Source organism: Salminus brasiliensis, chromosome 16 (genome assembly GCF_030463535.1).
Source record: "Salminus brasiliensis chromosome 16, fSalBra1.hap2, whole genome shotgun sequence".
NCBI classification, from domain to species: Eukaryota; Metazoa; Chordata; class Actinopteri; order Characiformes; family Bryconidae; genus Salminus; species Salminus brasiliensis.
In genome coordinates, this window is record NC_132893.1 from 3,596,060 (window position 1) to 3,614,444 (window position 18,385).

At 39.4% G+C, this 18,385-nt stretch overlaps 2 protein-coding genes across 2 annotated transcripts in view; both read right to left on the reverse strand.

Annotated features, from left to right (window-relative positions):
* Positions 1-1,393: 1,393 nt before the first annotated feature.
* LOC140537237 (uncharacterized) lies at positions 1,394-12,012 on the reverse strand. The gene is made up of 21 exons (XM_072659565.1): positions 11,892-12,012; positions 11,561-11,802; positions 11,325-11,473; positions 10,427-10,555; positions 10,181-10,342; positions 9,932-10,055; positions 9,287-9,417; positions 8,677-8,836; positions 8,465-8,568; positions 8,264-8,363; positions 8,139-8,160; positions 5,165-5,287; positions 4,834-5,075; positions 4,598-4,746; positions 3,679-3,807; positions 3,433-3,594; positions 3,178-3,307; positions 2,508-2,638; positions 1,984-2,143; positions 1,772-1,875; positions 1,394-1,670 (listed from the first exon to the last, which is right to left on the reverse strand). Exons 1-21 carry the CDS (start codon positions 11,991-11,993, stop codon positions 1,570-1,572), a joined length of 2,856 nt encoding a protein of 951 aa, XP_072515666.1. The 5' UTR covers positions 11,994-12,012; the 3' UTR covers positions 1,394-1,569.
* Positions 12,013-14,824: 2,812 nt separating this feature from the next.
* The window catches only part of LOC140537305 (collagenase 3-like), a 3,827-nt gene continuing 266 nt past the window's right edge, over positions 14,825-18,385 (reverse strand). Inside the window, exons 2-10 of the mRNA XM_072659662.1 lie at positions 18,221-18,385; positions 17,985-18,133; positions 17,151-17,279; positions 16,905-17,066; positions 16,650-16,779; positions 16,025-16,155; positions 15,415-15,574; positions 15,203-15,306; positions 14,825-15,101 (exon numbers count right to left, since the gene is read on the reverse strand). The exon at positions 18,221-18,385 is cut by the window's right edge and continues 77 nt beyond it. Coding sequence (XP_072515763.1) covers positions 15,001-15,101; positions 15,203-15,306; positions 15,415-15,574; positions 16,025-16,155; positions 16,650-16,779; positions 16,905-17,066; positions 17,151-17,279; positions 17,985-18,133; positions 18,221-18,385 — 1,231 coding nt within the window. The 3' untranslated portion in view covers positions 14,825-15,000. The remainder of the gene's footprint in view (positions 15,102-15,202; positions 15,307-15,414; positions 15,575-16,024; positions 16,156-16,649; positions 16,780-16,904; positions 17,067-17,150; positions 17,280-17,984; positions 18,134-18,220) is intronic.

Genomic DNA, 18,385 nt, shown 5'->3' on the forward strand with positions numbered 1-18,385 from the left:
TCCAAATGGTGCAATCATGAACGCTGACTTATCTTAGGTGAGCGAGGCCTTAGATGACTATCTGGGGTCCTTTGTGACTTTCTTCATGACATATTGCTGCACATTTGGAGGAAGTTTGGTAGACTGACCATATGTAGTAATATTTCACTCAGGTTTTTACTGGAGTCTCAGAGCCTTAGAAGTGGCTTTATAACATATATTTTTAAATAATTTTTTATTTTCATTTTCTGGAATTTTGTTAATCGCAGTATTGCCTGGTACTTGTCCCATTTTTCTGTGTAAGTGATGATGGCATTCAACAGGGCTGGAAGTTAATAAAATAAGTAAATAAAATCATTCCTTTGTATGAATTTATTTTTTTGGTAAATATCCAAATAAATATATATACAGTCTTATAAAAAAGTTTGGAAATCTTCTGCCAAATGACACATTTTGTCATTTTTTTAGCCAATCAAAAACATATTCTAATATGAAATACAATATTTTCATAACAAATAAATAAATAACAAATAGAAATCATCAGTGTGGCCTGGGCTTTGGTTCTGGGGTATTCTTGGGTCACAGCTTGGTCTATTCACAATTTTCACTGTTCACAAAATTTCCTGCCATGTGCAGTACAACAGGAGGCCCAGGAGGGGGAGCTGGTGGTGCACAGTGAATAAAGTGTAGTAGTACTTTTAAATGTCATCTATAATACTACAATAGTAGTGTTTATACAATAATAATATAATAATAAGTTTGAGGATTTGCAGCTGTAGGATAATTCAAAACATACGTTTACTATTTTTAGTGTTTCTTTGTTTAGTTGTTTTTTTATTATTATACTTGATTGAAACACATTGATTTAGTGTTTATATTTCAGAGGAACAATTATATAGGGCAAGATGTTTTAGCCACAACTTTTTTATTGCAATTTTTTATTGTTTATTATTATGTAAATAAAACTGCCTAAATTGCCTACAAAATTACTTGTCTAAATAATTAACTACATAATGATGAGGTCTACCGTATGTATGTATCCTGTGTATTTGTACAAGCCTTCCCAGCCAACATGCTCATGTGGGGCTCACATGGGTGGAACGCGGGTTAGTAGGGTTCCAGGTGGGTATGGGCTCTGAGTGGGTTTGTGGATGTGTGTTTTCACTTGGACCTACTTAGGCTTTCCAAATGGGCTCCATCGTGGGTTCCAGCCCACCCTAATTTCACATAGGACCCATCCAGGCCCTATGTGCGGTCAACAACCCAGACGGGGGTCCATGTTTAACCCCTCCTGGTCCCATCACTGACCCCTGATAGACATCCATATGTGAACTGTGGACAAAATGCTCTATACAGGCCTGGCATGGGTGTGTTATTGAAACTCAGACAAATTCAAAAATACCAACAAAGATCATTTAAGGTTCATTTCTTTATTTCATAAATGAGTCTGTTGAACTCAGACAGACTTGTTGCTCAGGAGACAATACACTGGGGATCAGGAGCGATACCGGTATGTATAGCGTCTGCTACATTTGCTACATATTCAGATTTGAGACGAAGTCTGTTTGCCACACATATATGACTGTAGCACTAGCACTGCAAGAAGAAGCTGTTGTTCAGCACACGTGCCACTTTCTTGCTTTTCGGGCTGTACTCGAACACACGAGTTCCACTGAAGAAGTAGGTCAAACCTGGAACACAAAGGAAACGCGACGTCAGGATCATCAGACTCCCAGTTCACCTTTTGTTCAAGAAGTTCAAGACACTTTTTTTGACCATTAAGCACACTGACCATTCAGCTGGAAAGCTGCAGTTATTTTTCCAGAGACCCCTGGGAAGTCTTGCGTCACCAATTTAGGGAAGCCCTTGTCCATCACCTTCTTGCTTTCATCGTAGCTGCAACGAACATCTCAGCTGGTTAGTCTCCTATTCGTACAGCACCGTCCAGATCCTTCTCTAATGTCTTACTGGTATCACTCACCCATCTCCCTCTCCCTCTCTCACCTGTAATAATAGTTGTCTGTGAAGAACAGCGTCTTGCCAGTGTTCTGGTCATAAAGGGCAGCGCTGACCTTCTTCACCTTAGTGGGCAGGCCCAAGCTGCTGAGGCTCTTGGGAAAACCCGCCACAAGGTCATAACCGGTGAAGGCCCAAACCTTCTGATCTGAGGAGCACAAGCACAGGTTCATATGAGTACATGTCCAAATGTTTGTGGACACCCTTCTAATAAAAGCATGCATGCACACACACAGACAGCCAGTCCAGTGCCTGTAGAGAAGTACTGCCAGTAGAATAGGACTCTCTGGAGCAGATACACATGGACCTATAGGCCATGAGGGGTATAAAGCCCCCCAGCATTGAGCTGTGGAGCAGTGGAAAATCTACCAGAAAGCCGTTTTCCCTGGACAGTAGAGACAGTTACTCCAATAACCCTTAGTTTCGGAAGAGACAACGAATAAGCAGGTGTCCCAATACTTTTGTCCTTATAGCATATGTCAAGAAAAACTGTGTTTTAAGGGTTGGTTTACCTTTGATGAGGAACAGTTTGTCTTGTGCGGTGTTCTCATAAGCGGCGTCAATGTTGTCTGGAGCCACAGTCCAGAAGCTCTTGATCAGCTGTTGCTCGGTCTTGTTGCTCCCTGAACTACGCCAGAAGAAGCTAAAGAAGGAAATTCAGGAGCCAATGGTCAGTCTCTTGAGATTTACAATTTTTACACCCCAAAATGTACACAAACCCCGCCCACTAGTACACGCTAGTCGAGGCTAAATGCTAAAAAGCCTGTAAGCTAATGCTAAGCTCACCGATGCCAGTAAAGCTGTAGTTATGGGCCACAGTGGATGCCTCTAGCTGCCCGTCTTTTTAGCTAGCGAACTGCACACCATGCCAACTGGACACTAAAAACTGGACATCCAGAAAGGGCAGCAACGCTATCCTAAGAGTCTGTTCTTGTTACGGTCCTAAGCTAGGCTAAGCCAGGCTAGGCTAGGCCAAGGGCCGTGGGGTCAACCAGCCAGTAAATGTAGAGGTGTTAAATAGGGTGGTAAATAGGCTTCAGTACATCAGGTCATTTTTTCGTTTTTCTTTTTTTTTACCAAAGTATTAATAATTATACACCAAAGAACAGCGTAAAAACCCGATAAATAAGGTGGTTTGAACCTTTACGCTCCTTTAATAACACAGAATTTAGGTGTTCGTACGTATCCCTGAAGAAGAGCTTGTCTCCTCGCAGTGTTGAAGCGGCGTCCAGAACCAGGTTGGGGTTGCAGGCGTTAGGGGTGACTGGAGCAGTCGGTTTAGGCTTGTCGGGGGTCACGTCAGTGTTTGGGCCTGGTGGAATTTAAACACACAAGTGGTCACTGATAAGAGATGGACTGTATGTAAAAGCCAGGTTCTGTTGGGTTCTACTGAGGCCTGTTGAGCCCTGTTTTATCGCTGCTTATGCAAAAACGCACCATAGAGAGACTGGATTCCGTTGACATCGTCCTGAGGCAGGACGAATGTGTTTGGATCTTTGTAGCTGTACGTGGGGTACATCAGGGCTTCAGGGTCGCTGGAGTGAGAGAGGCCCAGCGAGTGCCCAAATTCATGAGCAGCCACCAGGAACAGGAGGTATCCTAAAGAGAGGGTGCACTGTTTATACATGGTGTAGCATATAGTGTATATCAAATAATCTGCTGGGGTCAGTCTAAGGCTCTGACCTTTAGTGGAACCGGAGCTAAACAGCTCATCCTCATCGAAATGGGCATCTCCACCAATGCCATCAGAAGGAGAAAAAGCATGAGCCAGAGTTCCATATGGTCCATCAAATGGGTAGAAATCACCATGGGCTGAAAGTACAGAACATTGAAGGATGTTATATGCTAAAGTATTTAATTTATAATAATTCTACATTAAAAAATGTATTATTTTAATCATATTTTTACAATTATTATTCATAATTATTAATTATATATGTATATATGTATATATATATATATATATATATATATATATATATAAAATAAATAAAATAATTTATTTAAAAAGTATTTTTAATAATTTATTTTTTTATTGTATTATATTTTAACCCACATTATTCTATTTTTGTAGCTTTTACTTTCTACATTCTTGTTTGATTTTTCTCTAAATTACAAGCAGCACTTCACAAGTAAGTCAAAAATACGTTCCATCCATGGAGGGCTTAAAATATCTTTCCAACCCCAACTTACCCTATAGGAACAGTTAATTGTAAGAGACTGAGAGGCTAATTTTAAGGGTCACAAATTTATGCAAGCAAAATAAATTTATTACAATTTTTATATAATGTAAAAAATATCTGTATTACAAGTAATATGATTATTGAAAAGATGCTGTTATTAACAACTTAACAACAAAGGGGACATTTTTGGTCTTTTTCTATTTGTTGTAAAAGGAAGTAAAAAAAAAACACTTTAATTTGATGTGATGGGACATACAGAAAGAATGCAAATGTTGTGGCCCTTATTGTTAAATGCACAGCGAATAAATAAATAAACAAATAAATAATGATGAAATGTAAAAACATGTCAAAGTCGATGTACTGTTTAACCCTTTTTGCTCAGACTGTATAAAAAGTGGCTGCGTTAGAAGTGAACTCACATTTTGCGCTAAAGGAGATCATGATGTCGGCTTCACCGCTGGACAGACGGGTGAACTTGAGAGGAGTGACGCGAGCCCAGACCTGCAGAGCTTTCTCTATATTACTGTCCACCTCGGCCTGAGACATGTCGGGAGTGTAGTTCACAATCCTGGAGAAACAGTGGAAACCAGGGGTCACACTCAGAGGTCAGATGTGGTGCTCTCTGTGCTCTGCAATAACCCAGGTGTGTTCTCACCTGTACGTCAGCTGGTTCTTCGGCCATTTGGCACCCTCTCCGAAAGTGGTGTACCGAGCAACCTCTGGAACTCCACAGCGGGGCATCTTCATCACCTTCAGGGTCTCCTTGTCGACAGTTCCTGTCACCTCGAGTCCGAAAAACTTCTGCATCTCGGCTATTTTCTGACTCATTGCACTGGACCGTCCTTTGGAAGGAGTTCCAGTCTGCTCCGTGAGGTTGTAGAACTTCTTCAGGTAACTCTGAGAAGATAAAACACCTTTATGGTTACTATAGAGTCTTCAACCAGTTTGTCATCCTGGGCATCAAATGAGATGAGAAGTTACAGTACCTGCACAAGAGCATCATCATTCTCAGTCGGGCGTGTGATCGGACCTGAGTGGACGGCAACCACCAAGCCCATGAAAAGACAGAGCGTGTAGTAGGACCTCATGCTGTCTGCTGGTGCTTCTTCTTCTGCTGCTGCTGCTGCTGCTGCTGCTGCTGGTGCTGCTCGACTGAAGACGGAGGCTTAAATACAAGTACGGAGGCGCGTTAAGCAACAGACTTAGTCATTGCCTCAGTCTGGTAGTCTGGAAACATCCAAATTGATGGACAGGTTGACGCCCATCGGCCTAAAGCGGCACGCTCCAGACAGGCCTTTAAGAAGCCATAGTTTGTTAAATGCTGAGTACATCCCTGTGTCCCCATAAGGGCAATGCAATGTGTATCACAGCCCCCCACACACCCCCTCACAGTCCACTGACCCCAGTCATAACCCCCCCCCCCCAATATTCCCTGCCATATCATCACTATGTGACAGATAGTGGTAGTATCCTAAACTGGGGTTGTATCTGGCTGCTACTCAAAGGTATATAATCTAAGATGATCTCCTGATCCTCAAAAAAGCTTTGCCTGGATTTCCAGTCGCTGGTTTCAACATACGGATGATTGTACACAGCCTGCTGTTACATATGGTATGGTAATTGTGAAGAAGATTGTTTTAAGATTATGCAAATCTGCCAATAGAAAGGCTCAGGTATGTGTTGTCTGGTAGTCTGAGGAGGTTTCTATATGGGAAACATGGGACCCCTTTTGGCTGGAGTATCTAGCCAATGTACATGACCATGAGGTTTGATGCCCTGGCTGTTTTGCCCAGTGAAATTGGTTTTGTGTGTGGACCTTACAGTGTATCTTCTTTTATCTTGATCTTCATTCCTGTGTGATTGGGTTTATTATATTTGTCCACTTAGTTTTGTTTATTTATTTGTTATTTCCTTCATATTTTATTGTAAATAATTAAAGTAAATCGAATTGCAGTATCAGTTGTTAATACTGTGGAAATATGTAAAAATGTGAAGATTCTATATATAACTGCATCACAAATAATTACAGTTAATTACATATTATTGGTATTGTTGGTTTGATTACTGCTAATAACAGTATAATGGAATATATAGTTCTATAATATTTTACTTATTATTATATATTATTATTTTATTTATTTAGTTAGTATTTATTATTGAATAATTTATTATATACTCATGCACATAATATATAGATTACTATTTTAACTTTTATTTACTGCTTTTCTTTACAATTGTAATACTGTAACATGTCCACCAATATATATATATATAACCTAATATATATATATAACCTTAAAAAAATTCCCATTTAAAACATTTATGGTTTTCAATATTGACAATTTTAAAATATAAAGAAGCAAAAACTTCTCAACAGTGAAAACTTTAACAAACTTTTCAAATCACATTTAAAAAATATTTAATATTATAAACATTCAAGCTTTTTAACTTTTTAGTTATTTTAGCTATTTTAACTGTATCACTTCATTTATAGATACTGAAGATGAATGTTAAAATGTGTGAATTAATTTTCTTATTTTGCTGTGAATATACTAATAGGCTTTTTGTACTAACAGCACTAACAGCACTAACTGGACAGTAACAGGGCTGATGATTAGTATGCTAAACAGTATGTGTAGTTTAAGTGTAACAGGGTTGACAGAAAGTTGAGGACAAGTTTAAAATGGTATTGTTTTGCACAGTTTATGCATTGAATTATAATTCTTAATCTTTTTATGATCAAAAAATCATAAAAAAAAACAAGAAGTGTTTTTGTTATTCTTGTTATTTATATTAGATGTTGATGCTTGATTAGGGCCAGAGACAAGACATTTTACTGCATGTATAACTTTTAAAACAATTTTTAAATGTAAGTGTTTTTATTAAAGAATATCTAAACATTGATTGTGCTGCTGGTTTTATGTATTTGTAAACTATGTATGTTTTATTAATTAAAACAAAAAAGACAATTAGACAGAGGTTGTCCTGAATGCTGAAATTACTCTAATACATAAACTCCAAATTTATTCATTTACCTTCCAAAAAAAAAAAACAATAAAACTATAAAAAACAAACAAAAAAGTAAAAGAAAAAAGTAGTTTTAGTTTTACCACCCTGTTACATAACATGATTTCTTTCTTTATTTGATTTCCAGTCAGTTCTTGTAGTTTTGTAGACTTTGTCCCCACTCTTCTAAACAGACTGGTTCTGGGGTATTCTTGGGTCACAGCTTGGTCTATTCACTAATTTCTAATTTTCACTATTTACAAAATTTCCTGCAATGTGCAGTACAACAGGAGGCCCAGGAGGCGGAGCTGGTGGCACACAGTTAATGAAGTGTAGTAGTACTTTTAAATGTCATTTATAACACTACAATAGTAGTGTTTATAGAGTGTTTATATAATAATAATAATAATAATAATATAAAACTCCAACAAATGTTGTTTTGAAAGGTGTAATGTTAATAAACTGAAGTCAGAGGGTCTTTAAGTTTGAGGATTTGCAGCTGTAGAATAATTCAAAACATCTGTTTACTATTTAGTGTTTCTTTGTTTGGTTGTTTTATGATCATTTTTTTTATTGTCTATTCAAAATTATGAATGTTATGTATTTTTTATTTTTATACTTTATTAAAACACATTGATTTGTGGATGTTTTCACTTCGACCCACTTAGGCTTTCCAAATGGGCTCCATCGGGGTTCCAGCCCACCCTAATCTCACATAGGACCCATCCAGGCCCTATGTGCGGTCTACAACCCGGGCGGGGGTCCATGTTTAACCCCTCCTGGTCCCATCACTGACCCCTGATAGACATCCATATGTGAACTGTGGACAAAATGCTCTATACAGGCCTGGCATGGGTGTGTTATTGAAACTCAGACAAATTCAAAAATACCAACAAAGATCATTTAAGGTTCATTTCTTTATTTCATAAATGAGTCTGTTGAACTCAGACAGACTTGTTGCTCAGGAGACAATACACTGGGGATCAGGAGCGATACCGGTATGTATAGCGTCTGCTACATTTGCTACATATTCAGATTTGAGACGAAGTCTGTTTGCCACACATATATGACTGTAGCACTAGCACTGCAAGAAGAAGCTGTTGTTCAGCACACGTGCCACTTTCTTGCTTTTCGGGCTGTACTCGAACACACGAGTTCCACTGAAGAAGTAGGTCAAACCTGGAACACAAAGGAAACGCGACGTCAGGATCATCAGACTCCCAGTTCACCTTTTGTTCAAGAAGTTCAAGACACTTTTTTTGACCATTAAGCACACTGACCATTCAGCTGGAAAGCTGCAGTGATTTTTTCAGAGACCCCTGGGAAGTCTTGCATCACCAATTTAGGGAAGCCCTTGTCCATCACCTTCTTGCTTTCATCGTAGCTGCAACGAACATCTCAGCTGGTTAGTCTCCTATTCGTACAGCACCGTCCAGCTCCTTCTCTAATGTCTTACTGGTATCACTCACCCATCTCCCTCTCCCTCTCTCACCTGTAATAATAGTTGTCTGTGAAGAACAGCGTCTTGCCAGTGTTCTGGTCATAAAGGGCAGCGCTGACCTTCTTCACTATAGTGGGCAAACCCAAGCTGCTGAGGCTCTTGGGAAAACCCGCCACAAGGTCATAACCGGTGAAGGCCCAAACCTTCTGATCTGAGGAGCACAAGCACAGGTTCATATGAGTACATGTCCAAATGTTTGTGGACACCCTTCTAATAAAAGCATGCACACACACAGACAGCCAGTCCAGTGCCTGTAGAGAAGTACTGCCAGTAGAATAGGACTCTCTGGAGCAGATACACATGGACCTATAGGCACCATGCCTATTGCTAACGCCAGGTGTGGGCCAGAGGGGTATAAAGCCCCCCAGCATTGAGCTGTGGAGCAGTGGAACTAACTGTTGTGTTCTCTGGAATGATGAATGGTGCTCCACCCATTGCTTTTGCTTTTTAAAATCTACCAGAAAGCCGTTTTCCCTGGACAGTAGAGACAGTTACTCCAATAACCCTTAGTTTCGGAAGAGACAACGAATAAGCAGGTGTCCCAATACTTTTGTCCTTATAGCATATGTCAAGAAAAACTGTGTTTTAAGGGTTGGTTTACCTTTGATGAGGAACAGTTTGTCTTGTGCGGTGTTCTCATAAGCGGCGTCAATGTTGTCTGGAGCCACAGTCCAGAAGCTCTTGATCAGCTGTTGCTCGTTCTTGTTGCTCCCTGAACTACGCCAGAAGAAGCTAAAGAAGGAAATTCAGGAGCCAATGGTCAGTCTCTTGAGATTTACAATTTTTACACCCCAAAATAGTACAAGTACACGCTAGTCGAGGCTAAATGCTAAAAAGCCTGTAAGCTAATGCTAAGCTCACCGATGCCAGTAAAGCTGTAGTTATGGGCCACAGTGGATGCCTCTAGCTGCCCGTCTTTTTAGCTAGCGAACTGCACACCATGCCAACTGGACACTAAAAACTGGACATCCAGAAAGGACAGCAACGCTATCCTAAGAGTCTGTTCTTGTTACGGTCCTAAGCTAGGCTAGGCTAGGCCAAGGGCCGTGGGGTCAACCAGCCAGTAAATGTAGAGGTGTTAATTAGGGTGGTAAATAGGCTTCAGTACATCAGGTCATTTTTTCGTTTTTCTTTTTTTTACCAAAGTATTAATAATTATACACCAAAGAACAGCGTAAAAACCCGATAAATAAGGTGGTTTGAACCTTTACGCTCCTTTAATAACACAGAATTTAGGTGTTCGTACGTATCCCTGAAGAAGAGCTTGTCTCCTCGCAGTGTTGAAGCGGCGTCCAGAACCAGGTTGGGGTTGCAGGCGTTAGGGGTGACTGTCGGTTTAGGCTTGTCGGGGGTCACGTCAGTGTTTGGGCCTGGTGGAATTTAAACACACAAGTGGTCACTGATAAGAGATGGACTGTATGTAAAAGCCAGGTTCTGTTGGGTTCTACTGAGGCCTGTTGAGCCCTGTTTTATCGCTGCTTATGCAAAAACGCACCATAGAGAGACTGGATTCCGTTGACATCGTCCTGAGGCAGGACGAATGTGTTTGGATCTTTGTAGCTGTACGTGGGGTACATCAGGGCTTCAGGGTTGCTGGAGTGAGAGAGGCCCAGCGAGTGCCCAAATTCATGAGCAGCCACCAGGAACAGGAGGTATCCTAAAGAGAGGGTGCACTGTTTATACATGGTGTAGCATATAGTGTATATCAAATAATCTGCTGGGGTCAGTCTAAGGCTCTGACCTTTAGTGGAACCGGAGCTAAACAGCTCATCCTCATCGAAATGGGCATCTCCACCAATGCCATCAGAAGGAGAAAAAGCATGAGCCAGAGTTCCATATGGTCCATCGAATGGGAAGGAATCACCATGGGCTGAAAGTACAGAACATTGAAGGATGTTATATGCTAAAGTTTTTAATTTATAACATTTCACATAAAAAAATGTATTATTTCAATCATATTTTTACAATTATTATTAATAATTATTAATTATATATATATATATATATATATATATATATATATATATATATATATAAAATAAATCAAATAAAATAATTTATTTAAAAATTATTTTTAATAATATTTTTTTTTAATTGTATTATATTTTAACCCACATTATTCTATTTTTGTAGCTTTTACTTTCTACATTCTTGTTTGATTTTTCTCTAAATTACAAGCAGCACTTCACAAGTAAGTCAAAAATACGTTCCATGCATGGAGGGCTTAAAATATCTGCCCAACCCCAACTTACCCTATAGGAACAGTTAATTTTAAGGGTCACAAATTTATGCAAGCAAAATAAATGTATTACAATTTTTATATAATATAAAAAATATCTGTATTACAAGTAATATGATTATTAAAAAGATGCTGTTATTAACAACTTAACAACAAAGGGGACATTTTTGGTCTTTATCTATTTGTTGTAAAAGCAAGTAAAAAAAAAACACTTTAATTTGATGTGATGGGACATACAGAAAAAATGCAAATGTTGTGGCCATTATTGTTAAATGCACAGCGAATAAATAAATAAATAAATAAATAATGATGGAATGTAAAAACATGTCAAAGTCGATGTACTGTTTAACCCTTTTTGCTCAGACTGTATAAAAAGTGGCTGCGTTAGAAGTGAACTCACATTTTGCGCCAAAGGAGATCATGATGTCGGCTTCACCGCTGGACAGACGGGTGAACTTGAGAGGAGTGACGCGAGCCCAGACCTGCAGAGCTTTCTCTATATTACTGTCCACCTCGGCCTGAGACATGTCGGGAGTGTAGTTCACAATCCTGGAGAAACAGTGGAAACCAGGGGTCACACTCAGAGGTCAGATGTGGTGCTCTCTGTGCTCTGCAATAACCCAGGTGTGTTCTCACCTGTACGTCAGCTGGTTCTTCGGCCATTTGACACCCTCTCCGAAAGTGGTGTACCGAGCAACCTCTGGAACTCCACAGCGGGGCATCTTCATCACCTTCAGGGTCTCCTTGTCGACAGTTCCTGTCACCTCGAGTCCGAAAAACTTCTGCATCTCGGCTATTTTCTGACTCATTGCACTGGACCGTCCTTTGGAAGGAGTTCCAGTCTGCTCTGTGAGGTTGTAGAACTTCTTCAGGTAACTCTGAGAAGATAAAACACCTTTATGGTTACTATAGAGTCTTCAACCAGTTTGTCATCCTGGGCATCAAATGAGATGAGAAGTTACAGTACCTGCACAAGAGCATCATCATTCTCAGTCGGGCGTGTGATCGGACCTGAGTGGACGGCAACCACCAAGCCCATGAAAAGACAGAGCGTGTAGTAGGACCTCATGCTGTCTGCTGGTGCTTCTTCTTCTGCTGCTGCTGCTGCTGCTGCTGCTGCTGGTGCTGCTCGACTGAAGACGGAGGCTTAAATACAAGTACGGAGGCGCGTTAAGCAACAGACTTAGTCATTGCCTCAGTCTGGTAGTCTGGAAACATCCAAATTGATGGACAGGTTGACGCCCATCGGCCTAAAGCGGCACGCTCCAGACAGGCCTTTAAGAAGCCATAGTTTGTTAAATGCTGAGTACATCCCTGTGTCCCCATAAGGGCAATGCAATGTGTATCACAGCCCCCCACACACCCCCTCACAGTCCACTGACCCCAGTCATAACCCCCCCCCCCAATATTCCCTGCCATATCATCACTATGTGACAGATAGTGGTAGTATCCTAAACTGGGGTTGTATCTGGCTGCTACTCAAAGGTATATAATCTAAGATGATCTCCTGATCCTCAAAAAAGCTTTGCCTGGATTTCCAGTCGCTGGTTTCAACATACGGATGATTGTACACAGCCTGCTGTTACATATGGTATGGTAATTGTGAAGAAGATTGTTTTAAGATTATGGAAATCTGCCAATAGAAAGGCTCAGGTATGTGTTGTCTGGTAGTCTGAGGAGGTTTCTATATGGGAAACATGGGACCCCTTTTGGCTGGAGTATCTAGCCAATGTACATGACCATGAGGTTTGATGCCCTGGCTGTTTTGCCCAGTGAAATTGGTTTTGTGTGTGGACCTTACAGTGTATCTTCTTTTATCTTGATCTTCATTCCTGTGTGATTGGGTTTATTATATTTGTCCACTTAGTTTTGTTTATTTATTTGTTATTTCCTTCATATTTTATTGTAAATAATTAAAGTAAATCGAATTGCAGTATCAGTTGTTAATACTGTGGAAATATGTAAAAATGTGAAGATTCTATATATAACTGCATCACAAATAATTACAGTTAATTACATATTATTGGTATTGTTGGTTTGATTACTGCTAATAACAGTATAATGGAATATATAGTTCTATAATATTTTACTTATTATTATATATTATTATTTTATTTATTTAGTTAGTATTTATTATTGAATAATTTATTATATACTCATGCACATAATATATAGATTACTATTTGTAACTTTTATTTACTGCTTTTCTTTACAATTGTAATACTGTAACATGTCCACCAATATATATATATATATATAACCTAATATATATATATAACCTTAAAAAAATTCCCATTTAAAACATTTATGGTTTTCAATATTGACAATTTTAAAATATAAAGAAGCAAAAACTTCTCAACAGTGAAAACTTTAACAAACTTTTCAAATCACATTTAAAAAATATTTAATATTATAAACATTCAAGCTTTTTAACTTTTTAGTTATTTTAGCTATTTTAACTGTATCACTTCATTTATAGATACTGAAGATGAATGTTAAAATGTGTGAATTAATTTTCTTATTTTGCTGTGAATATACTAATAGGCTTTTTGTACTAACAGCACTAACAGCACTAACTGGACAGTAACAGGGCTGATGATTAGTATGCTAAACAGTATGTGTAGTTTAAGTGTAACAGGGTTGACAGAAAGTTGAGGACAAGTTTAAAATGGTATTGTTTTGCACAGTTTATGCATTGAATTATAATTCTTAATCTTTTTATGATCAAAAAATCATAAAAAAAAACAAGAAGTGTTTTTGTTATTCTTGTTATTTATATTAGATGTTGATGCTTGATTAGGGCCAGAGACAAGACATTTTACTGCATGTATAACTTTTAAAACAATTTTTAAATGTAAGTGTTTTTATTAAAGAATATCTAAACATTGATTGTGCTGCTGGTTTTATGTATTTGTAAACTATGTATGTTTTATTAATTAAAACAAAAAAGACAATTAGACAGAGGTTGTCCTGAATGCTGAAATTACTCTAATACATAAACTCCAAATTTATTCATTTACCTTCCAAAAAAAAAACAATAAAACAATAAAAAACAAACAAAAAAGTAAAAGAAAACAGTAGTTTTAGTTTTACCACCCTGTTACATAACATGATTTCTTTCTTTATTTGATTTCCAGTCAGTTCTTGTAGTTTTGTAGACTTTGTCCCCACTCTTCTAAACAGACTGGTTCTGGGGTATTCTTGGGTCACAGCTTGGTCTATTCACTAATTTCTAATTTTCACTATTTACAAAATTTCCTGCAATGTGCAGTACAACAGGAGGCCCAGGAGGCGGAGCTGGTGGCACACAGTTAATGAAGTGTAGTAGTACTTTTAAATGTCATTTATAACACTACAATAGTAGTGTTTATAGAGTGTTTATATAATAATAATAATAATAATAATAATAATAATATAAAACTCCAACAAATGTTGTTTTGAAAGGTGTAATGTTAATAAACTGAAGTCAGAGGGTCTTTAAGTTTGAGGATTTGCAGCTGTAGAATAATTCAAAACATCTGTTTACTATTTAGTGTTTCTTTGTTTGGTTGTTTTATGATCATTTTTTTTATTGTCTATTCAAAATTATGAATGTTATGTATTTTTTATTTTTATACTTTATTAAAACACATTGATTTGTGGATGTTTTCACTTCGACCCACTTAGGCTTTCCAAATGGGCTCCATCGGGGTTCCAGCCCACCCTAATCTCACATAGGACCCATCCAGGCCCTATGTGCGGTCTACAACCCGGGCGGGGGCCCATGTTTAACCCCTCCTGGTCCCATCACTGACCCCTGATAGACATCCATATGTGAACTGTGGACAAAATGCTCTATACAGGCCTGGCATGGGTGTGTTATTGAAACTCAGACAAATTCAAAAATACCAACAAAGATCATTTAAGGTTCATTTCTTTATTTCATAAATGAGTCTGTTGAACTCAGACAGACTTGTTGCTCAGGAGACAATACACTGGGGATCAGGAGCGATACCGGTATGTATAGCGTCTGCTACATTTGCTACATATTCAGATTTGAGACGAAGTCTGTTTGCCACACATATATGACTGTAGCACTAGCACTGCAAGAAGAAGCTGTTGTTCAGCACACGTGCCACTTTCTTGCTTTTCGGGCTGTACTCGAACACACGAGTTCCACTGAAGAAGTAGGTCAAACCTGGAACACAAAGGAAACGCGACGTCAGGATCATCAGACTCCCAGTTCACCTTTTGTTCAAGAAGTTCAAGACACTTTTTTTGACCATTAAGCACACTGACCATTCAGCTGGAAAGCTGCAGTGATTTTTTCAGAGACCCCTGGGAAGTCTTGCGTCACCAATTTAGGGAAGCCCTTGTCCATCACCTTCTTGCTTTCATCGTAGCTGCAACGAACATCTCAGCTGGTTAGTCTCCTATTCGTACAGCACCGTCCAGCTCCTTCTCTAATGTCTTACTGGTATCACTCACCCATCTCCCTCTCCCTCTCTCACCTGTAATAATAGTTGTCTGTGAAGAACAGCGTCTTGCCAGTGTTCTGGTCATAAAGGGCAGCGCTGACCTTCTTCACTATAGTGGGCAAACCCAAGCTGCTGAGGCTCTTGGGAAAACCCGCCACAAGGTCATAACCGGTGAAGGCCCAAACCTTCTGATCTGAGGAGCACAAGCACAGGTTCATATGAGTACATGTCCAAATGTTTGTGGACACCCTTCTAATAAAAGCATGCACACACACAGACAGCCAGTCCAGTGCCTGTAGAGAAGTACTGCCAGTAGAATAGGACTCTCTGGAGCAGATACACATGGACCTATAGGCACCATGCCTATTGCTAACGCCAGGTGTGGGCCAGAGGGGTATAAAGCCCCCCAGCATTGAGCTGTGGAGCAGTGGAACTAACTGTTGTGTTCTCTGGAATGATGAATGGTGCTCCACCCATTGCTTTTGCTTTTTAAAATCTACCAGAAAGCCGTTTTCCCTGGACAGTAGAGACAGTTACTCCAATAACCCTTAGTTTCGGAAGAGACAACGAATAAGCAGGTGTCCCAATACTTTTGTCCTTATAGCATATGTCAAGAAAAACTGTGTTTTAAGGGTTGGTTTACCTTTGATGAGGAACAGTTTGTCTTGTGCGGTGTTCTCATAAGCGGCGTCAATGTTGTCTGGAGCCACAGTCCAGAAGCTCTTGATCAGCTGTTGCTCGTTCTTGTTGCTCCCTGAACTACGCCAGAAGAAGCTAAAGAAGGAAATTCAGGAGCCGATGGTCAGTCTCTTGAGATTTACAATTTTTACACCCCAAAATAGTACAAGTACACGCTAGTCGAGGCTAAATGCTAAAAAGCCTGTAAGCTAATGCTAAGCTCACCGATGCCAGTAAAGCTGTAGTTATGTGCCACAGTGGATGCCTCTAGCTGCCCGTCTTTTTAGCTAGTGAACTGCACACCATGTCGACTGGACACCAAAAACTGGACATCCAGAAAGGACAGCAACGCTATCCTAAGAGAGTCTGTTCTTGTTACGGTCCTAAGCTAGGCTAGGCCAAGGGCCGTGGGGTCAACCAGCCAGTAAATGTAGAGGTGTTAATTAGGGTGGTAAATAGGCTACAGTACATCAGGTCATTTTTTCTTTTTTCTTTTTTTTACCAAAGTATTAATAATTATACACCAAAGAACAGCGTAAAACCCGATAAATAAAAGCTCCTTTAATAACACAGAATTTAGGTGTTCGTACGTATCCCTGAAGAAGAGCTTGTCTCCTCGCAGTGTTGAAGCGGCGTCCAGAACCAGGTTGGGGTTGCAGGCGTTAGGGGTGACTGAAGCAGTCGGTTTAGGCTTGTCGGGGGTCACGTCAGTGTTTGGGCCTGGTGGAATTTAAACACACAAGTGGTCACTGATAAGAGATGGACTGTATGTAAAAGCCAGGTTCTGTTGGGTTCTACTGAGGCCTGTTGAGCCCTGTTTTATCGCTGCTTATGCAAAAACGCACCATAGAGAGACTGGATTCCGTTGACATCGTCCTGAGGCAGGACGAATGTGTTTGGATCTTTGTAGCTGTACGTGGGGTACATCAGGGCTTCAGGGTCGCTGGAGTGAGAGAGGCCCAGCGAGTGCCCAAATTCATGAGCAGCCACCAGGAACAGGAGGTATCCTAAAGAGAGGGTGCACTGTTTATACATGGTGTAGCATATAGTGTATATCAAATAATCTGCTGGGGTCAGTCTAAGGCTCTGACCTTTAGTGGAACCGGAGCTAAACAGCTCATCCTCATCGAAATGGGCATCTCCACCAATGCCATCAGAAGGAGAAAAAGCATGAGCCAGAGTTCCATATGGTCCATCGAATGGGAAGGAATCACCATGGGCTGAAAGTACAGAACAAGGATGTTATATGCTAAAGTATTTAATTTATAATATTTCACATAAAAAAATATGTATTATTTTAATTTTAAAATATTAGTTTTAGAAATATTATTAATAATAATATTTTTTAATTAAATTTATTTAAAAATATATATTTTTAATTGTATTATATTTTAACCCACATTATTCTATTTTTGTAGCTTTTACTTTCTACATTCTTGTTTGATTTTTCTCTAAATTACAAGCAGCACTTCACAAGTAAGTCAAAAATACGTTCCATCCATGGAGGGCTTAAAATATCTGCCCAACCCCAACTTACCCTATAGGAACAGTTAATTTTAAGGGTCACAAATTTATGCAAGCAAAATAAATTTATTACAATTTTTATATAATATAAAAAATATCTGTATTACAAGTAATATGATTATTGAGAAGATGCTGTTATTAACAACTTAACAACAAAGGGGACATTTTTGGTCTTTTCCTATTTGTTGTAAAAGCAAGTAAAAAAAAAAACACTTTAATTTGATGTGATGGGACATACAGAAAAAATGCAAATGTTGTGGCCCTTATCGTTAAATGCACAGCGAATAAATAAATAAATAAATAAATAAAGATGGAATGTAAAAACATGTCAAAGTCAATGTACCGTTTAACCCTTTTTGCTCAGACTGTATAAAAAGTGGCTGCGTTAGAAGTGAACTCACATTTTGCGGCAAAGGAGATCATGATGTCGGCTTCACCGCTGGACAGACGGGTGAACTTGAGAGGAGTGACGCGAGCCCAGACCTGCAGAGCTTTCTCTATATTACTGTCCACCTCGGCCTGAGACATGTCGGGAGTGTAGTTCACAATCCTGGAGAAACAGTGGAAACCAGGGGTCACACTCAGAGGTCAGATGTGGTGCTCTCTGTGCTCTGCAATAACCCAGGTGTGTTCTCACCTGTACGTCAGCTGGTTCTTCGGCCATTTGACACCCTCTCCGAAAGTGGTGTACCGAGCAACCTCTGGAACTCCACAGCGGGGCTTCTTCATCACCTTCAGGGTCTCCTTGTCGACAGTTCCTGTCACCTCGAGTCCGAAAAACTTCTGCATCTCGGCTATTTTC